The 23,663-nt window shown below is 33.4% G+C and overlaps 1 protein-coding gene across 6 annotated transcripts in view; it reads left to right on the forward strand.

Moving 5' to 3' along the window:
- EPHA6 (EPH receptor A6) overlaps positions 1–23,663 on the forward strand; it is a 928,471-nt gene that overhangs the window by 143,208 nt on the left and 761,600 nt on the right. For all 6 annotated transcript variants that reach the window (XM_031661852.1, XM_031661826.1, XM_031661827.1 and 3 more), the window contains exon 3: positions 19,745–20,408. In XM_031661852.1, the coding sequence (XP_031517712.1) occupies positions 19,745–20,408 (664 nt within the window). The remainder of the gene's footprint in view (positions 1–19,744; positions 20,409–23,663) is intronic.

Below are 23,663 nucleotides of genomic sequence, written 5' to 3' on the forward strand. Positions count from 1 at the left end.
TTGCATAAACTAGCACAGCCTTTCTACCTGTGTGATATTTCAGTTTACCACAGGTAAGAGTGTTGGCAATTGAGATACTTCAGGATGTTAGCCATTATCACCATCCCACTTACCGCCAGCAGTGGAGTCCTTGTTACCGTTTGGCCAGTGAGTAATACAAGCACCAGGATACCAGGTTCCTAGAATAATTTTCATACCAATTGTTTGAGTTACAGTTTCCCCATAGCTGATGCTGAGATAGGAATTTTAAGTGCAGGTAGTTTATTTGGGAGATTCGAGGAGCATGGGTTGGGGAGGGGAAGTGATAGAGAAAAAGGATGGCTGCAATAAAGGGTGCTCTATTAAGCTACTTAACACCATTGATTAAGTGGAGCCTATTCCTACCAGGACATTTGAGGAAATCACATAAAACACATCTCGTGTACTAAATTCCATTAATTATTTGCTGAAGGCTTTTCCTCTAGGGATGTTGATTCCTCAGCACTTTCTGACCTGATGTGTACACAGACAGAGAAGCCTTCTTCAGTTTTGGTGGAGAAGAAAAACCCAGTCTTCACATGCAGAGCTGATGTTAGAGCATCCTGAAACGTCTAAGGAAATGGGCAGAGCTCTGATGGCATCTCCCACAGAACAGTGAAATTAAAGTTAATTGGTGTCAGACCATGAAAAGCATTGAATGCCATTCAATGAAGTATTTAGACCTGATATTCTCTAAAGCAGCAAAGGAAGTATTTAGACCTGATATTCTCTAAAGCAGAAATGTAACACGATAAGAATTGTGCTTTAGGATAGTTACACCAAAGTAGTGTGTAGAATGGATTAGAGAACAGAAGCTGGAGTTGAGAGTGTCATGGAGGAGGAATAACAATGATGTTCTTCATCCTGTTTTGAGTGCTCACTGGGAATTGCTCCCGTTCTAATACTAAACCCACTTTTAGACGGCTTCGCCAGATAACATTCTGAGCCCACTCCAGCAAAAGAATTTCAGATAAAGAGATTCCATTTTCAAAAGAATTGAGAATTTAGTCAGAGAGAGAAAATTTGAACTGTCCCCTTTAAGCTCAAATATTTTTTTTTTGTTTTTGTTTTTTAGCTAAAACAAATTAGCCTTATATGCTCTGAAACAGCCTCATATAAGGAGAACCAACATTGACCTTGCCTGCACTTGCTATTTTACTGTACTTTTTAATTCACCTCTAAGTACCCTTTGAATCCCATTTAGTAATTCATCATTCTCAGTGGCAGGTTAGCAAACACAAAGGAATAGAAATTAGATAAGTAAGAGAAAAACAAATGAAAAGGAGGGAGCATGCCAGATATGGTGGCTCAACATCTGTAATCTCAGCACTGTGGGAGTCCGAGGCCCGCGGATCGCTTGAGCCCAGGAGTTTGAGACCAGCATGGGAAACATGGTGAAACCCTGTCTCTACAAAAAATACAAAAAGTAGCTGGGCATGGTGGCATGTGCCTGTAGTCCCAGCTACTTGGGAGGCTGAAATAGGAAGATTGGAGAATCGCTTGAGCTCAGGATGCAGAGGTTGCAGTGAGCTATGATAGTGCCATTGCACTCCAGCCTGGATGACAGAGTGAAACGCTACGTCAAGAAGAAAAAAAAAAAAAAAAGATTGGACAGGGAACTAAAGAGAACACTTTTCTGAATAATCTCAAACAACCTAAAGGGGTAAAAACTAAGCAAAGAAAACGTTTTCATTTGCTCAACACTAATCTAGCAATAGTGCATTAATTTGTCATTTTCTCATAGAACAATAAACCGAAACAAATTAGGCTAACTCGGATTTCCATACCCTCATGCACAAATTTAATTCCCTACAGACCTGTAGCCGCATTCAACTATTTCTGGGACTTACAGTCAAAACCCCTCTTCTTTTCATCTTTCCAATGTTGAGGACTTTGTTACTGGGTCAACTGTGAATAGCCTTTCTTCTTTATTTTGGAAAAATTCTCTATCAGTGTATACTTTTTATTGTTACATAATTCAATGAAAAGACTTCTGTAGGGGTTAGCAGTTTACCATACATGGCTGGGTATTTCCATATCTACAGTGGCGGCAACTTGAGTCCATTTCCAGAAAACTCATCATCGGTCATGCAGTGGAACTCTGTTGTCTCCTGCTCCTTACACAAAAGTCAACAGATAGGGCCAGAATACAAATTGGTGGGAATAAATACTGTGGTTTCATTTGTGATCTCTGCTACACATGTTTATATAAAGTAAATAACATCTGTGATCAGCTTTTATAAAACTCTGGCTTTGAGTAAAATAATATCATATTTCCAAGATACTTTAAATCTGTTCTTCAATTTGCCACAATGAGAAGGAAGCTCAGTCTTTTCATGTGCCTTTACCCAGACATCCAAGTCTCTAGAATGGTTTATTTATGTATAAGAAGTGAGATCCAATAGTCTTTTGAAAATTAAAAATACACATATTTTTAATATTTGTGGGTCCTAGTAGGTTTATGTATTATAGGTACATCAGATACTTCGACACAGGTTTGTAATGCATAATAATCGCATCATGGTCGATGGGATATCCACCTCAGGCATTTGTCTTTTGTGTTTCAAGCAATCCAAGTATGCTTATTCGTTATTTTAAGATGTACAATTATTATTGAAGATCCAGTAATCTTATCACTCTGTGGAAAAGAGGTGGCCCCTGAGGCTGGAAGGTCCAATCACAGCAGCCTGTTAAAACTGATTATTTCAGTGCCACATTATCATCATCGGTCTATGCAAGTCCTCTCTTGCCTTTATTTATTATTCAATACTGTTTTCTACTCGCATTCCTCTTTGTTCATCTTAGACAACTGTTCTACTGTGTTTGAGGGGGAAACTTTAATTTGCATGTATTATTAAACAATGTGAATTGTTTTGTGACTATGTTATTTTGGTTTTTATAAATGACATTGTACCGTAGATCTGATTTTGATCCTTACTGTTTTTTCATCATCACTTTGTTTTACAGTCTGTGTTTGTTGCTAGGTGTACATTGACTCTTTTAGCACTGATTGATGCAAATGTTTCACGGTTTAGATCCACTATGTTTTATTTATCCCTAATGATTATCTCCAGTTTCCAGTTACTACAAAACATGCTCTGATGAATGTACTTACCTGTTTCCAGTTATAGACTTGACAATTCTTTCCCTGGAATATACGTATTTGTGAGTGTGTGTATGCATGTGCACGTTGTAGGGTATATGCATACTCAAGTGCTAGCAGATTGCTCTCTGTAATGGCTGCAAAAGTCTACTCACTTCATCAGTAGTATTGTCAAAAGAAAAACTTCAGCTGAATTAAATTTAAAGGAGTTTAATTGAGCAATGCACAATTCACGAATCGGGCAGCCCCCAGAATCACGGAAAATTCACAGACTTCAGGGATTCTCATGGTCAGAAAAAAATTATAGACAAGTAAGAGAAATGATGTACAGAAATCGGAAGTGAGGTTCAGAAACAGCTAGATTGGTTACAGGTTGGCATTTACCTTATTTGAACACAGTTTGAACACTTAGCAGCCTCTGAGTGGTTGAAGTATGGACTCTGGGAGTGGCCTAGACTCAGTTACTGTTACAGGCGCATATTTGTAAGTTAGGTTTTCAATCTTGTCTGCCTATTAAGCTAGGTTACAGTTCATCCACAAGGACTCAAATATAGAAGTACAGTGTTTTTCTTAGGCCATATTTAGTTTGCTTTAACACTGTATAAGGCTTCTTACCTACGTCCCTAACAATACTTGAAAAAATCACTTTTTCATTTTTTGCCTAATGAGCCTAAAATGTTATTCTAGTGCTGTTTCAGTATCTTTATGTTTTAATGAGTTTGTGAATCTTCTCATATACTTGTTGTTTCGACTTACTTCTGGAAAATGTCCTTATGACCTTTGAGTATTTTTAAAAATTGGAGAAGCTATCTTATTATCCATTTGCAAGGATTGTTTATAGAGTCTATATTTTTTCTTACAGATATTGATGCTGCAAATAACATATATAAACCTGTCATCTATCGATTTTATCTATGGTATTGAGTAGAAATCCTTACTTTTTACATAATCAAATTTACCAATTTTTCTCTTTATATTTTGTACTTCAGATTTTTATTTAAGGAGTTTTATCCAGCCCTTGTTCAGCGACATTTGTTTATACTATGTATTAATGTATAATTTTACCTTTCATATTTAAATCAATATTCTTTGAGGATCAATCTTCTTATAAAGGGCTTATGTAGTGAGATAGTTTTATTTTTCTTCATACAGTAAGCCAGTTTGCTGCTGAACAGCCAGAATAGTTGCACTGATTTCGTATGTACACTTTATTTGATACTTACTTCTCATGTAAACATGGTCTTGTTTGAGCTCTGTCCTCTGTTTCATGATCTATTTCTCTGTTACTGTGTTAGTGCGCAACATTTTATTACTGTAGAATTATAGTATATTATATATCAGTAAGACAATTATTACTCAAGGATCTTTTTATTGAATGAATTAGGTATTCTTGAAATGTTATTCTTTCTCTGAGTTTTACAGTAAGTTTACTGAGTTTTAAAAGAATGTTAAACTGGTATTTTGATTAGAATTGAATTGAATTTATAGATAAAACTGGAGGAAATTGTTATTTACAGCATTAAAATATCCCATCATTAATATTAATACGGATTACAGTCCAAGGGCATCAGATGTGCTTTCATTTATTCAGGAAGTCTTGTGAGACCCCTATAAGGAGCCAGCTGGCAAAGCAGAAATGTGGGTTGACGGGGTTCAGTCCTACTGCCATAGAGCAGAGTACAGAAAAATGCCTCTGAAGCCGAGAGACGATGACTTAATGATTACTCAGATAGAAATTTACTGTTTCTTAAAAATTTGGTTGAATTTATTTAAGTTCACTTGCCTAGAAATTTGGTGTAATTACGTATCTGCTCCCAAATTAGTTGAAGCAATGTTTTTGTTGTTATTGTTACTACTTTTTATAGGGGAGAGATTTGTGGATTTTTTGTAGTAACTAAGTTTGTTATGTATTTATTATCACAGTTGTATGAATTTTCTAGAACTGATTAAGGATACTTTAGTTTTCTATGCTTGGAAACTGTTTTTCTGATGAGATTTATGCTGACACAAGGAAAAGGACATATTTTTATGCTCACACAAGGAAAATAACATTCTCTTTTACAATGGGATTTTTCTGCTTTCTCAGGTGTATATAATTATTTATTTTTCCATTAACTTACAAACTGTTGCATTTGCTTTAAATTTTGTTCTGATATTTACTGTGTTAAGTATATGTTAGATTCTTTAAGTATACTGACTTCTAATGTAAGCTTCTTGCCTGTGGGAACCACATTTAATTATGTGTAGCATTTCGCTTAATTCTGTGTCATTTTAATTTTTAACCTCTTAGGAAAATCACATTTTCCTGTGTATGCATAAAAATTATGAAAAATGTAAACATTCATAAGTCATGAAGAAGAAAGAAAATTCACTGATAATCCCCTCCTTGAAAAATAATCACTCTTGTTTCAGGTTTGGAAGAGAACTTTCCTCAGCTTTGTGAGTGTGCTTCTATACTATGAATACACACACACCCCCTCAACACGTTATGTAACACAGATTATATAATATATGATGCCTAATTTTCGATGATATATATTATATACAACTTAATGTATTATGTTTTATAATATATATGTTTTAAAAATTATTATAGTTTACTTATTGTTTTATAATTGCTTTTTTCATTGTATTATGAATACTTTTCCAAGTCATTGAATGTCTTTTTCACACTGAATTTTACTGACTGTATGATATTCGATCATTTTACTTTTCCACAATTATTTTTTAAACTTTATTATCTCATGATAAAATTCTAGAAGCAGAATTACTAGATCAGTGTCTTAAATAACTTCTTAGAATGTTTACATATGTTGCGAAGTTTTTCATGATTGATTATCATGTACCAATATCTTTTTCTAGAAATCCATTTTAACTGTTTTGGATTATTTTGTTTTAGTTGTTACCTTCTTAACAACATAGAATTGAGTAACAATTGTGTGTGTGTGTTTTAATTATTGGAAGTTCCTTTGTTATGCACTTTGATGGATTTTCGTGATCAAGTTTGGACGTAGGAGACTGATTGCTACTAAATACTCTGATTAGTAAAGGTGAACTTGATGTTCTTGAAGGAACTTTGGAAGGAGAATGGATCTGCAGCTGACACGTAGACTTCAGTTGGATTTTGTTTGTTATAAGATCTGAGAGTCTTTATCTTTCAAAAGTGGATATTTAGCAATTATTGTTTGATAATTGACATGTATCGTTTGTCTTCTGTAATGAGGTATTGTATGCCTTTTATTTATATGCTTGTTTAATATTTTTTATCTTTATGACTCATTCTGTAATATTTTCTGTAGTTTACAATGCAGTTTTTCTATTTTATCAGGTGTATATAATTATTTTTCTGTTAACCTATAAACTATTACATTTAATTTTTGTTCTGATATTGGCTGTGTTAGGTATATGTTAGATCATTTAAGTGTACTGACTTTGGATGTAAACTATTTGCCTGTGGTAACCATATCTAATTATGTGTAGCTTTTAGCTTAATTCTGTGTCCTTTTAATGCTTGACCACTTAGGAAATGTGCATTGCTTTGCTTATTGGATTTAATTATAAACTTTAAATTGGATTTAAATTGTAAACTTCCATAGAGAAAATGGTAAACACACACATACACACACCCCTATGTATTTTGAGAGTAGCTTCAAAAAATATTTCATAAATATTTATTGATAAAATTATCATTTCTTTCTCTTAAGAATATTGGATTAATCAGAAGTATATATGAAGTTAATCATTTTTGTCGAGTACTTAATGAACCTAAGTACAAAAGTACCTAAGTACATTGGATCGATATAATGTATTTCAGAGCTGAAAGATTTATGTTCCCAATGTTACCTTAAAACTCTGTGTGATGCATCATAAGGTTCTTTACTGCTATGCTAACACCAATTTTAGTTTACTATTCTGTGGAATATAATGTGCAATATTCAGGGATAGATTTTTTTCCTTGAAGTTTGCTAAGCGAATGACTATTAAGCATTGTTATTTAGTTAGCCTTGAATATTTTTTTTTATTTTCTTTAAGAAAAGATTAATGAAACTTTTTCTAAAGTTTGTTTGAAATAATAGGGTAAGTTTATTACACTGTTTTTGGCCTATTACACAGTAGTGATTTCACCAAATCTACATAAATGCATATGGTTCTTTATAAGCAGTTTTACAGAAAGAATGTAGTACATCTAAATTACACTCTGGGTAATTAATAATTTATGAGATTAAAAAATGGAATGTAGAAGAAATTCCCAACCTGGGTCAGCAGTTTAAAACAACTCTTCTAACTTCTACTAATTTGATATTCTAAGATAATTTTTCACAATTGGAAATCAGCACCATGGAATTATTATAAAAGAATAATGCCTCTGCTTTGAGAATTTTCCCTTTATATATGTGCTTACATGTGGTGTTCAAGAATCACTAAATAGAAATATGCTATACAAAATTAAATAATATAACCTATTGTAATTTTATTCAAGTCAGATTTTCATATCTGGCACCCTATAATTTCTATTGTTAAGTCAATTAATGCAGATCAACTTCATTTAAAGCCATTGGAATGGCTGATGATCATGGATATAATTTCACATGTAGGATTCTGATGTCAAGCAAGCTTTGACCTTCCAAGAACCGTTCCCATAGAACTGAAATCCTAAATAGAGCTATAATTTTAATTGAAATATGAAGGTCTAATATATTTTGAAAAACCAGGTCAAAACATGTATCATCGTGAAGTATTAAAGCAACACTAACGGTCCAAAATAAAACCTAATAAGGTAGGTACAGAATCATAGTCTTAAATGGTTCTCTGCAAATTTTATTTCCATGTTGTATATCTTTTTTTTTTTTTTTTTGAGACGGAGTCTCGCTCAGTCACCCAGGCTGGAGTGCAGTGGCACCATCTCAGCTCGCTGCACGTTCCGCCTCCCGGGTTCACGCCATTCTCCTGCCTCAGCCTCCCAAGTAGCTGGGACTACAGGCGCTGCCGCCACGCCCGGCTAATTTTTTGCATTTTTAGTAGAGGAGGGTTTCACTGTGTTAGCCAGGATGGTCTCGATCTCCTGACCTCGTGATCCACCCGCCTTGGCCTCCCAAAGTGCTGAGATTACAGGCATGTGCTACCGCGCCCGGCCTCCGTATTATATATCTTTAATAAGAAATCACTCTTCTCCAGATTTATGTGTGAAGATTGTGCTTCTGTACAAACCAACACTCCACCAAATACTTTCTTGTCATGGTCACTGATAAATTTCCTATTAAAAATCTAGTATACATTGAGTGGTCTTTATCTTAGTGGATCTTTCAGCGTCATTTAATATGCTAAATACTTTCTCCTTCGTTAGTAATTTCCTTCTGTAATGTGTACAGGACATCACACTCTCAGGAGTTTTGTCTATCAATGTACATGAACATATACAATTTGAATATAGATTTATTTCATACACGATGTTTATATCAGTTCATACATTAATACACAAATATTGTACCTTTTAATTAAGTAGAATGTTAATCAGAGTCAGGGCTATAGACTTTATTGTTAGTTACAGCAAAGGTAAGTGATTTTATTGGATCTGTAAATAGCCTCTTTTTATTAAAGTGCTTCTCCATTAAAGGATGCTTCCTCAGCAGCCTGGATATTACTTCACCTGTTCAGTTCACTGTCTCTCCTGACACAGACACATATTCTAAACACCAGTTTCCTCTTCTCTGCCTCTTCACACACATACACACACACACACGCACACAGAGGAAGTACCTCTTAGTTGTAAACCTGAGTTTTCATCCTAAGTTATAATTGTGTGCACTAGCATAATGTCCAATGAGTGATGTGATGTTTGCAAGCTTCAGCTAAGTCATCTGATGTGTCTGTGTTCGCCTGAGTCATGCTATGACTAGGTTAGGAGACTGCTAAAAGTTTACATATTTTCCATCTCATGTGATATATAGAATCATGACTTCAGCAGGAGTAGCTCTCCAATTAGTGGAAGCATTCAGAGTTGTTTTAGTTATAATTTAAGCTTTCTTATTATTAATTTGTATATTTAACAAATATAAAGAACCAACTGCAATCCCTGGTGTGGGAACATCCTATGGGACGCTTGTGTGGGAAGCTCTATGATGAAAAAGATAATGTCCTTGTCCTAATAGAGCTTACATTCTATGTAAATTTATCTTGATTCAAAGCCTTCATGTGGTCCAGCATAACTTTTCACATACTTTTGGTGTTGATTCTTCTGTTTTCTTTGTAAACTCAGATGAGTCAGTTCCCTCCTTTAAATCAGCTTCTTCATAAATCAGGATAATATGCTTCATTCTCCATACAAGAATCAAATTAAATGTGGTTCGTGAGATTATTTTTCTGTGCTTGCTGTATTTGCAAGTCTTACATAACTAGCATGGTATTCGTATATTGTTGAATATAAGACAGGATAATTAAGATAAATATTTCCAATCCCTTTATTTAGAAATCCTATAAATCTTCAAAGATAACATTTGCAATATTTTATTTATTATTTAAGTAAGAATCTCAATTTTTAAGCCATTTAAGGCCTTTTGGACATACAGAAGACGAACTGTTTAATAAATTTAATCTTCAGAATATGTGACAGTTTTATGGGATAATCTATTCCTTCTTAGCAGAAATTATCCTTATTGCTATAGTATTTTAATCCTGTTAATAGGACAAATCCACCAAAAGTAAAAAAAATTAATTGTAAAACTTACTTAGACTCAGCAGTTGTCTTCTAGATATACCACTGAATTCTTACCTTTTTTATTAAATATCTTTGTAGTGTTAATAAAAAAGTTTTAAGTTTGCCCAGAGTGAAATAGAAATGTATCTGCACATGATGCATTTCACTTCTTGTTTTATTCGCCAAAACTAGTTATAATTTAAATGCAAAGCCTTCACTTTGCTGCTGCAAAAACAGATTTATGTTATTAACTACATGCCTAGCAGCAGAATTCTGGGCACTAATTTTCTAAGTTTATGTCAGTATATTGATACAAAGTGAATATTTAAGTAGTTCTGAGGAAAATATAATATTAGAATAAGAAGACCTCTTTCACAGGCTTTACTTTGATACAGAATATTAGGTACATATGGTTTAAAAATTAAGCCACTGCAGAATTATACAATGAGATCCCCCTGTACATTCAACAACTTTAGTTTATTTGGCTTATGCAAGGTAAGATGAAGAATGTTTGGAACAAATAACATATGTGCCATTTTGCAACTTTTCATTCTCAGCCATTCTGCATTCTTAATCTTAGAATGAAGTTGAAGATTTTATTTCCCTTTTTGGCTGTCTTTCCCATTTAAATTTAGTTGATTTGGAGGAATGGTTATTGGCATATACTACAAAACATTGAGAACATATTATATAAAAAACCTGGCTAGAAATTATAGATTTGTTATGATTTTGTTGTTGTATGTTGTTTTAATCTATCTTTAAATTGTCTTTTACTTTTGGGAAAAAGATCTGAATATGCTGTATCATTTCCATATTAATCATCTACCAGTGTAATGCTAGCTAATTTAAAAACGCATTTGGTCTTTTGGATTCTGTATCTTTCAAATGGTCATTTGTTATATTCTATTTTCCATGACTATTCTCCCTTTATATATTTATTATAAATAAACATTCTGAAGAAAAATAATCAAGAAAAATATTATCTCCACATATTTATGTCCTTTTTAGTCTATAACTGGAATCTGTTAGAAATTGATGTAGAAATAAATTTAGGCCTTAATAGTTTTAGTATTCGAGGACATGGTCTTACAGCATGTAATTAACAAAAATCAATACAGAAAAGGAAAGAGAGGAAAGAGATTTCAGAAACACACACACACACACACACACACACATTTAGGAAGCACAGGGAAAGACGGAAATACGTTTCTCCAGCAGTCCCAGTCTTCCATGTTATTAGAATACTTCCTTTTCTGTTTCCTACTATCAGCATATTTAAGATTGGTTTTAACTGATATTTCATTTCCTTAAATCAGACCAGCCTTGCACCTGTTTAAGGTCCTAAGGCATCTAGGGTGTGACTTCCCCCTCCCTTTTCTCTCTGCGATACAGAGGTGAGCACATTGGTCTGAAGGTCATTGCTCTTTTCTTTTGCTCTGTGTTTTGAGTATGTTATCAGGACTTACCCCTGCCTTTTGAAAATATAATTAGCTTTCCAGTAGTCCATTCTGTGCTAAGAAACAAACTATCTGCTCCTATTTTAAAATTTCAAAATTTATTTTGGAAATAAAAGTTTATATTTCTGTTGAATGCTAAAGGTTTTCAGAGGGAAGAAGATATAAATTTGAGAGATTTATGTAAGAACTTTGGATGTATGTGTCCATTTGCCGGCATATTATCTGAATATTCTTTGCCTAAAAAGGCTGTTTGATTGCCTTATTTTGCTCTCCAAGAAAAGAAAGCCATCTGATTCCTCAGTGACTGCCAGTTGCTTTAAGAATTAATTTCCTTGTTCTGACTTTCTGTACCCAAAAGGAATCCAGGTTTTTGGCCTAGTTTATTTAGCTTGCCATAGAAACAAAAATTCATATGTGGATGGAGAAGGGGTTTTAGAGAATCCTCAGGCATAAATATTAAATAGATTAATTATTGCTCATAGCTATTCACATTTCCTATCACTTCTAACAAATATTCACTTCAAATGATACAGCCCCCAAAACACGAATCTTTGTGCGCACACTTTTGGCAACTTTAGTCCTCACCATGTATATCCAGGAAATAAAACTTTTTACCCTTTTTAAAACAAATATACATATAACTTACTCTTTAGCTGTGAAATATTTAGATGTACGTAAGTTTGGTAATTGTAGCTATTACAGGTTTAAAATAATTAAATCTGTCGTTATTATAAATATCTGTATCATTATAAATGAATCTGTCATTAAATCTGTACTATTAAGATTCTCTATATTGCCGGGCAAGGTGGCTCACGCCTATAATCCCAGCACTTTGGGAGTCTGAGGGGGGCGGATTGCCTGAGGGGTCAGGAGTTTGAGACCAGTCTGGCCAATATAGTGAAACCCTGTCTCTACTAAAAATACAAAAAGATTAGACAAGCGTGGTGGCGTGCACCTGTAATCCCAGCTACTTGGGAGGCTGAGGCAGGGGAACTGCCTGAACCAGGGTGTGGAGTCTGCAGTGAGCCAAGATCATAATACTGTACTCCAGTCTGGGCGACAGAACAAGACTCTATCTCAAAAAAAAAAAAAAATCTGTATATTATATAATATGTATTTTCCTGTATATTATACTATATAATATAGATTCTGTATATTATATAATATATAATATACTGTATACATAAATACAGATAACATACACAATCTATATTATATATAATATGCTGTGTTTATTTTATAAAATATTTAAAATATATTAATAATACAATAAATGTATATTTATCATAAAATTGTGTATTAGTATGATTAATAATTATATAATGAAATTGTATTTATAATATAATAAAACTTTGTTATAAATAATAAAATTGTATTATAATACAAATAATATATTAAAATTATATTATTAATCATTGATATTAGTAAATTATTATACCATAAAATTTTAAAACTTGGCTTTTTGACCTAGTTTATTTAGCTTGCTATGGAAATGAAAATTTATATGTTGATGGCGAAGGGTTTTTAGAGAACCCTAATATATAAGGATCTGTAAATTATATATGTCATTATAAATACTTTTGTTATTAAATCTGTACTAAGTTGGTCAGTTTGGTCAGGTGCTTGCTTTTACATAATGGGCACTGAACTAAAATATCCCAGTTCCTCTATCTAGTGTTTTTTTTTTTTAATTTATGTTTTTCATGTAATATTTAAAATGTCAATATATAAAATAACTCACCAATATAGAAAGTAGAAAAGAGCTCAGTAAAGCAAAAATCGAATTATACGTGCTTCTACAGAATGGAATATCTTGCAAACTACATCTCTTCTTATGTCCTGGATAAATAGAACAGAGAGACTCATTTCGTCTTACGGTCATTTTATGAATCCTTTTTTTGGATCAAGGAATGACTATATGAGGAAATTTTGCCAGAGTCTCTTGTTCAATGAAAGCTTTTGGTTAAGCAAGAATCAGCTGTCCTTCGACAGGATGCCAGGAGGATTGTCTTAAGATCTATATAACAGCTTATTCATTCTAAGATGTACATGTGGAATACAGTGTGATAAAGTCACTGTGGTCGTAGGAGGAAATGAGAACAAGGCTTGGAAAGAAGTTTATTTTACTCGTAAGTCCCAGAGAGGGCGCCAGTGCATGCCATTCAGGGCCACAGGGGAGCCACTGTGTTTTGGTCAGGTGGTAGAAGACAGGAGTGAGGGGCAATCTAGGCTAGAGCCTTTTCTAGGGTTTCTGAGGGAAAGACAGGGTGGGGCAAAGTAAACACTTTGATGTTTGCTTAGTTTGAAAAATTCCTGTGGAATTTGGGCAGTGGGGTGGTCTATAAGTGCCTGATACCTGCCCTATGATCGATCATCTAGGGCAGGGGAAATACTGGCTTGATGTGTGAAGTAACACATCATAAGGAAAAATTTGGGGCTGTAGACTTGGGAGGGGCAGGCTTGCATATGAAGCCCGTGCTCCAGGCCCAGCTCTTTGCTGTCTCTAATAATTGGCTAGCAATGAGAGGTGCAGTCTCTCCACCCATACCATCTCCTCCCAGCAAGCTTTGTAAGAGGCCTTAACATCATACAATACATAAAATAAAGTTAGAAGACCTAGTTCTAATTCTAGTCCATGAAACACTGGGTAATTAATTTTATTATTGAGTATTGGATTCCTTATTGTTATCATGAAAATAAAAATACCTGTCTTGTTTTATTGGACTGATGAAGACCACATCAGTTAGCATTTGTGAAAAAGTTTTGATGAATATAAATTCAGTATATAAATAGTGGCCTTAAAGATCATTACATCGAAGGTAACGCTGTAGTATTTGAAAGAAAGAACTCCTTGGAGTACAACTGATTCTTGCTTAACCAAAACTTCTCGTTGAGCAGGACACTTAGTTACAAAACTTTTCCATCCATCTCTTTGTAATCCATCTGTCCACTCCTCGATCCAAAAAACAGCTCACCCATATAGTTCTTTGTTCTACTCATATAGGTCATGAAAACAGAAATAATTTGGAAGATTTTCTCCCCTGCAGAAACATGTATGATTTAATTTGCTTTATTTAGCTCTTTTCTACATTATATGTTAGTGTTTTATTGTAAGTCCTACATAAAATTTTTCTTAAAAAGCATACATGTGATTGAGGAGTTGTAATGTTTTGTGTTCATTACCTATTATGTAAAAGCTAGCAGCTGACAGAAGTGACCAATAGCAAAATTAATAACTGGTTTGATAATATACTTTATCCTGTAATTTGTACATTTACCAGATTTATGTACATCTAAGTGTTTCACAGTTGGATAATAAATTATATGTTTGTTTTAAATAGGGGTAGGAACTTTACGTGGGACAGAACTAGAGTTGTCCAAAAGTATATGCATATAGCTTAGTTTTATAAATTAATTTCTATTCACTTTCCTTCCTCTGGCTTATTGAATTTTGTAATTCTTTATGGTTCAAGTCCAGTGCATGCTTCTTGGCTGAGCCTTCCAAGCAACTCCAGTTCATGAGTGTTGCTGCCCTTTGAACACTTACTATATTTTACTATATAAGCTATTAGATTGTTACACTCAAACCTGTGCTATCAATTAGGTTTTTAAAATTTATTACCTTAAATGTATTATAAACAAGTCCAATGAGAGCAAACTTTATATCATCTTTTTTACTTCCCTCATAGAACTTACAGATACTATAGATTCACTAAATATTGTTAGTTGCTTATTAACACATGATGTGTAGAGTTGACAAAGTACTTTATGAAGTTTTAAAAAAAGGCTTTTAAAGTAAATGTTTACACTAACTACCTAATAATGAAGTGAAGCATAGGTTTTTGACTCTCTTTACTATTAAAGAAAAATTCCAGTAATCTTACAGTCCAAATTGGATTTTAAAAAGGATTATGATCCTCTTTAGACCCAGGAAGGGAAGCCTCTACTTCATGCTAGAGCTTTAGATGGTCTTGCCCATTCACTCCTCTGGCTACACTCCTCTTCATGAAGATATGGCATTGAAGGATAAGAAGATATGCCACTTAGATCTTATGGTTTCTTTCTATACCATAGCACAGGTATTCAAGACCCTAGACTTTCTTGCTCAAATGGCCTCAAGTCTACTTTTAGGAGCTTCACAGATTCTTGCTGGGATTCATCCTCCAAAGGGTGCTCTGTGACACTGGTGTGCTCAGCCTAAGTCGACTGGAGGACTAAAGTTGGCAGCTTTTTGAAACAGGGAAAAGACAGCTTGTGTATGAGATGCTCATATATGTGCATATGTGAAATCTCTCAGGATGTGAGATAGAGCTAGAGTCAGGTAAGGGCAGAGAAGTGGGATTAACTGAGGTTAAGCGCTGGCTCTCTATAGGCCACCACATGCTGCCATGGGGTTCTTAGGAGTCCAAGTATTTTAAATATGAAACTGGACTGTCAGGTTGTTATGAAAGTATCTTTACAAAGTAGACTGATACTATATATTTTAAGTTTGATCTAATTTAAATAATGGAACTGTAGGCTATTATCTTAAATGAAACACCTGAGACACAGAAAGACAAATACTGTATGTTCTCATTTATAAGTGGGAGCTAAGTAATGTGTACATGTAGGTCTACACTGTGGAATAACAGACAGTGGAGGCTTGGAAAGGTGAAAGGGTAAAAGTGGGGTGGGTGATGAAAAATTACTTAATGGTGCAATGTACTTTATTCCAGCATGGGTACACTAAAGCCCTGACTTCACCAATATGCAATATATTAGTGTAACTTGTAGTAGTAATTAATGTAATATGTATTATATATATATTTATACAAGTAAAAAAAAGATTTATCATTTAAAAATATTTAGGCATGTGTATGTGAGCTGCCATACTCATATTCTTACCTTGGGATCTCTACTTTTTAGAGACCCTATTTATTTTAACACTTGAAATTATAACTAAAAGGTTAAAATTGACCTCTTGAACAGCATGGAGATTGACCTATGTGTTATTGAAATCCATGTATAACATTTGACTGTCCAGAAAATTTAACTGCTAGTAGTCTACTGTTGATCAGAAGCCTTACTGAGAACATAAACAGTTGATTAACACATAGTTTGTATGTTATATATTATACATACTGTATTCTTAAAGTAAGCTAGAGAAAATGTTATTAAGAAAATCATGGCTGGGCATGCTGACTTATGCCTGTAATTCCAGAAATTTGAGAGGCCAAAGCAGGTAGATCACCTGAGGTCAGGAGTTTGAGAACAGCCTGGGCAACATGACAAAATCCCATGTCTACCAAAAATACAAAAAATTAGCTGGGCGTGGTGGTGCACACCTGTAGTCCCAGCTGCTTTGGAAGCTGAGGTAAAAGAATTTCTTGAGCCTGGGACATGGAGGTTGCAGTGAGCTGAAATTGCACCACTTTGCTTCAACCTGGGTAACAGAGTGAGACCCTATCTCAGAAAAAGAAAAGAAAATCATAAGAGAAAATATATTTACTATTCACTAAATGGAAATGGACGATCATAAAGTGGCCTTCATCCTTGTTGACTTTATGTTGACTAGGCTGAGGAGTAGGGGAAAGTGGAAGGGTTGGTCTTGCTGTCTCAGAGGTGGCAGAGACTGAAGAAAATTCACTTCTAAGTGGACCTGCATAGCTTAAACCTGTGTTCAGGGGTCTTTATATATAAATGCAGTATTTCCAAAGGAAAAGTATGCCTGAAATGTGATATGATTTCTATATCTACTGATGTTATATTTTATGGCAAATTTCATAGGCATTTAGATCTATATCAATCTTGAATTTACATTCTTGTTTTAGGGAATCAGATCCAAATTTGTATATCTAATATATATTACTTTCTATATTCTTGAATAAGAAGAAATTTACCAATTATGTCTGTTTTGACTCTTTTGGTACCTAAATCTAATTCTAATTTATTTTATTTTAAGTAAAAGAAGAAACATGATTTTTCATCAAACATCACAAACTTAGTGTAAAACAGTATGCATCATTTTGTTATGTATTTATGCACTGTATTTGAGAAGAATCACATTTCCAAATATCTGTGTATATTTTGGTACTTCTGTATTTCTTGATTTATATCAGTTCTGATTAGAGAATACATATATTTTTTTCACTTCAGACCCTCCTCTTCTTCTGAACATTACCCCAACTGAATGTATTTGTAAATAAGGAAATGTTCTAATTTCATAAATGATATTTTCAAAGTTTTTCATATTTGAGTTAAAGTTAATCTCATCTTTTCAGAGTTGATTTCTTAATGAACATGGTTAATGCTTTCTATTACTATGAAGCAATGTAGCCTGAAGATACTAATTAAAGCAGAATTTACTGGGAATATAGTTATTTACTCCTATATGGGAGAGTAAAGTATGTAGTATAGACATTAATAATGATGTATATGCAGTCCCTGATAAATGAAATCAACTCTAATTATAAATGTATTCAAAATAAAAATCATCATTGGATGAGTAGATGCTCTCCTATGGGTAAAATACTTAGATTTTTAGATATTGATTTTGACAGTTTAAAAGTATATCATATTTTTTACTATTATCTTGATTCACAATTACATTTAGAATGATTGTATTGTGGTTCCAATGAGCTGTGATAGTGCTGGTTTGCCTTTAAGTGTCCTCAGAGTAATGTAAGACCCGTTATACATTAGGATGAAAGGCATTTAGATGGGAAATCTCATGTATATTCCCTTGAGATTATTGAATCACCCCTGATAAAAAATGTGTGTATTTTGTAAAATTAAATATACAGTTGAAAGGAATTCATTGTTTTCTCTGGAAAATGCCCTCTGGATTTCAAGCAAGGAACTTGCAAAAAATACTTTTTGGATAAATATTGTGTTTAAGTTTGCATGATGGATAATATAAATTATTCTAGAAATGTACAGTAGTTAATTAAAAATACTTTGTGTCATAATGGTCCTATATACAGAGGAAAGTAGGCATTCTGTTAGAAAGTATACTAATGAAATTCAACTGGCCTTGATTTAGTAACTCTCTATAGCCAGTTAAAATGAGAAACTGCAAACAGAATGTGTTAAATAATCTTATTATAAATAACTGAAGTATGTTATCAACGAATAGAACCCTTATTCACCCTTGTTCACTACAGCAAACCATTTGTCATTTTCAGTATACTCAAATAGAAATGATAAACTCTGATGACTAGCATGTGTTCCCAAACATGCTATAAGGTTACCTGAATGTTTTACATGTATTGAAAATGATCAATTATAACTATACAAATAAAATGGAGTTATAATCTAAATTTACAGTATAGAAGTATGCAACGTTAAATGAATAAATATTGATAATCGTAACTGCTTTCAGGGTACTCAGATATTTTTATTAAATCTCTTAAAAACAGACAAAGTCTTTCCATGCAATCAAGTCGCAAACTGCTTGTACATAAACACAAAGAAGTGAAAATAATCCAGTGATCTATCTCAGAGTAAAAGCCAAAGGACTTAAAATGCTTAATAAAGACTTTTGATTTGGCTGCTCTCTGACCCTCTGTTCTTAGTACTTAATGGGCTTTCAGTGCCCACTTAGGCTGTTCCTCAAATATACCTACACACTCCTGCCTCAGGTTATTTGTATTTACTGCTTCCCCTTTGCAAGTTTCACTGTCTCATGTCTAAGACAATGCTTAAATGTCACTACTTGAGTAAGCCTTTTCTAGACATCCACTTAAAATTATAACCCTCAATCTCCTTGCCCCATTTTTCCCCATTGTACTTTCTACCATATTATTTAGTTTTACTCATTTCTACTTTTTAATTGTCTCTCTTCCTTCTAAAGTAAGCTTTATAAAGGCAGACAGTTTTTGTTCAGCTTGTTAATTGCTGTATTTCCAGTGTCCAGGGTATGGGAGTGCCTGATAAATATTGAATAAGTCTAAGGCCTTATCTATGTCTGTTTTCTATTTAAATGGTCATGTAAATATTTAATTGAATATTGGCAAAGAAAACAGACCACAATTTGTGGCAAATTGTATATGAGGAAAGATGGGAAACCCAAAGTGCATTTTTTATGTATTTAGTTGTTTTGATAAGATAATGGATGCTATTTCATGTTCTTATAATATGCCAGGAACTGTCTGAAGTGCTGTACTTGTATTTATCTAATTTATACCTTACAACAACCCTGTGAAACAGGTACTATTATCAGCTCCTTTACAGTTGAGGAAACTAGATATTAAATACAGTTGTCATGCAATTCATGTGTAAGAAGACAAGACAGGACAGCTGATTCTAGAACCCATTCTTTTAACCAAAGGCTCACGGTTAAAATGCTGTCGCATTGTTGCTTTGAATAGCTTCATTTGTATCCTTTTAACTCTTTTTTATTTTGGTAAAACAAAAAAAAACAATTGTAAGTAATCATTTCTGTTTAATCACTGTAGTTTAAAATCACTTAATGACTTTTTCCCGTTTTTGCAGTGGGATGCCATCACTGAAATGGATGAACATAATAGGCCCATTCACACATACCAGGTATGTAATGTAATGGAACCAAACCAAAACAACTGGCTTCGTACAAACTGGATCTCCCGTGATGCAGCGCAGAAAATTTACGTGGAAATGAAATTCACATTGAGGGATTGTAACAGCATCCCATGGGTCTTGGGGACTTGCAAGGAAACATTTAATCTGTTTTATATGGAATCAGATGAGTCCCACGGAATTAAATTCAAGCCAAACCAGTATACAAAGATCGACACAATTGCTGCTGATGAGAGTTTTACCCAGATGGATTTGGGCGATCGCATCCTCAAACTCAACACTGAAATTCGTGAGGTGGGGCCTATAGAAAGGAAAGGATTTTATCTGGCATTTCAAGACATTGGGGCATGCATTGCCCTGGTTTCAGTCCGTGTTTTCTACAAGAAGTGCCCCTTCACTGTTCGTAACTTGGCCATGTTTCCTGATACCATTCCAAGGGTTGATTCCTCCTCTTTGGTTGAAGTACGGGGTTCTTGTGTGAAGAGTGCTGAAGAGCGTGACACTCCTAAACTGTATTGTGGAGCTGATGGAGATTGGCTGGTTCCTCTTGGAAGGTGCATCTGCAGTACAGGATATGAAGAAATTGAGGGTTCTTGCCATGGTAAGAAACAAACATTTAAATAATTTATCTTGCATTTAAATGATTTTTTAAAAGTTTTATTTTTTAAATTAACAAATAGTAATTGTACATATTCATGGGTGTGTACTAATGTTTTGATACATATAATGTATACTGATCAAAGTAGTTAATATATCCATCATCTCACTGATCTTTTCAAAATGATGATTTATTAAAAGTAAATGTTATACATTTATTTCAAATAATACATTTTTGAGTGGTATACCTGATAATAAATTGCAAAAAAAATTGATTCATATTAACTATAAGAAAATTGCTGTCATTTTTCTCCTGGAAAGGTATATGAAAGTGTGCCAAAATGCTTTCAGTAAAGTAGTTAAACAATATGAATTGCTGTAACCACCTAATTTTTATAAAGGAAAGCAGCATCAACAACAGCAACAAGAAGCAATTCAAAATAGTGATTTCCCTGGTGTTCACATTTTTATGGTTTATAGAAATATGACATTTAAAGACAGTTAGCAATAATTATTTCTATCATATTGAATTATAATACTTAAATTGTATTTAAATAGAATTATATTTAAATAAAAGGAGTTCATGTATATTTCAAAAATGTATAAGCTAGTTTATACGGGTGTTATGTATGATGTTTGGTGGTTGAATATTGACCTGATCAGAGCTTAATTAATCTTTTGGTATTATTACATAGAATTTTCCACCATATAACACATTAGCTTTTCATTTTAATAGTAGTATTTGTGTAACATCTAATTGTCAGGAAATATTAACATCACACAATGCTAGTTAGGTTTAGAACTATTCCTTTCACATTGTTATAACAATGAAGTAACTATTATTTTCAAGATGAAGCATTTTTCACTTTTTATGTAATTCACTTTATGAAGGCTTATTTACCTAATAAGTATATACATTCAGAATTTTTATATGCCCCCCAATAAAGAGCATACATTTGATTATGTTTAGATTTAGGACTCATAATCAAAACACAAATATACAAATAAAATTATTTCATGGTAAATAGTAATATACTGGAGATATTTCCCTCTCAATGAAAACTTCTTAAGAGGGTATTTTCTATAGCACCAGCTTGAATTTATTGATTTCTTTGTTGATGTTATATTCACATTCATTAAAAAGGATGAGAATAAATAAGAAAAACATATCTGTATGACGTAAGAGTTATAGGTAATATATGTGAAGTTTTAAAGGTTTTATCTGTTTATAAAACACTTGAGTTCTTGACTCTTGAAAATTTCACTAGAGCTGCCAGTGATAATTATGTTTTGTAACTGGAGAATATTAATATTTGCATGAGAAGTCTATAGTATATATTTTACAAAGCATGAATCAGCTTTCCTATGCTTTTAATCATTAAACTATGTTTCATTCAAGTTTATTAATACAGGTTATCATTATAGTTTATCAAAATTTTGTTCACTTATAACAAATATTTATAACAGAGAAAAATTAAACCATAAATGATCCTGGAGGTAGGATCTAAAGATATTTTACATTGGAAAGTGCATGTATTAGTTTGTTACACTGCTATAAGAACTTTTTGAGACTGGTTATTTCTGAAGGAAAGAGGTTTAAATGGCTCACAGTTCTGCAGGCTTAACAGGAAGCACTACTGGAACGCCTCAGGAAACTTACAATCATGACAGAAGGCGAAGGGGAAACATGCATGCATTACCCTGGCAGAGGAAGAGAGAGAGAGAGAAAGGGGGAAATGCCACACACTTTCAAACAACCAGATCTCATGAGAACTCACTCTCACGAGAACAGCAAAAAGGAAGTCGATCCCCATGATTCAATCACTTCCCACTAGGCCCCTTCCCCAGAATTTCAAGATGAGATTTGGATGGGGACACAGAGTCAAACCGTATCAGTGCACTAAAGAAAAATTTATACATATGGATAATTATCCAGTTAAGTGGAGAAGACAATAAGATCTAAGGATAAAATGTATTGCACAGAGAAACCATGTAGTTTTTTTGGTACAGGCATGCAATATGTGTAATAATCACATCAGTTTTACCATATTTTAAATTAGGTAGTGATTAACCATTGATAAAAATAATACAGTTTTACAGTTTTTTAAATATTCAAAGACTTATTTAATCTAAGAATTTGTGTGATTTGCTATTACTAAATATTTGTATTCCTTTACGGCATTTACCACAGAATTAAAGTAACCAACCATGATGTCTACATATTTTTTTACTTAATATGCTTGGTGTGAAATTTTATTCTTATTTATATGCCTTAAAATTTCTTCTGTGATTTGGTAAGGATAGTTTTGGACAAATGTTAAGCAGCATCTGTTTATCTAGAGCTTCTACGTGTGTATATTTATGGCTTGTTATCTTTATTATCCTTTATCTGATTGCAGAAACATGAGGGAGTCAGTACAGAACAATTGTTTATCATCTTGTAGTGGATGGCAGAAATTGGAAGGATTAAGTTTGAATTCTATATCTATGGCTTACAAACCTCAAAATCAGGTGTTTTTTTAAATTTATAAAGTAGTGGTTATAGTCACCTAAAAATAAAATACATGTAAAACTATTAAAAACAAGCAACATGCCTGATTCTAGTTAAATATAATGAATTGCTATTTACAAACAAAAGAAATGTCAGAGTGGATGTGGAGACTACATTATTTTAAAGATATGTATAGTGCACTACCACCAGTGTTCATTTTAGAGTACTTACTTTTACGTGTTCTTGATGTTGCATGTTGCCCCTTTCTTTCCTCTGATGAGAATTTTATCATTGCTTTTATTGCCATCTATTCATAACTTATCTCACAAACAATCTCTGAATTACATGTAATCAAAAGGTCGAACTAATTCAAACTTATATGAGAAAAATGTAGTATGAGTAGAAATGTGACCACATATATAATAGGAAAAGAAAAAATGAGTGTATCATTATTTTTCTTCTCATCTATTCTGTGAAAACAATTAAATAATCTGCACTTTTTTTTTTTTTTTTAGAAACAGGGCCTTATTCTGTCACCCAGGCTGGAGTGCAATGGTGTGACCATAGCTCATTGCAACCTTGAACTCCTAGGCTCGAGCGATTCTCCTGCCTTGGCCTCCCAAAGTGCTGTGATTGCAGGGGTGAGCCACTGCTTCCAGCCCCAAACTATTGATGTTTTTGAGCATTTATTATTTCTTAATCACCTTCTTAAGTGGTAGAGATAAATATAAATAAGGCATATGTTTCTGTTATCCATTGCTATGAGAC

The sequence above is a fragment of the Papio anubis genome, chromosome 2 (assembly GCF_008728515.1).
Source record: "Papio anubis isolate 15944 chromosome 2, Panubis1.0, whole genome shotgun sequence".
NCBI classification, from domain to species: Eukaryota; Metazoa; Chordata; class Mammalia; order Primates; family Cercopithecidae; genus Papio; species Papio anubis.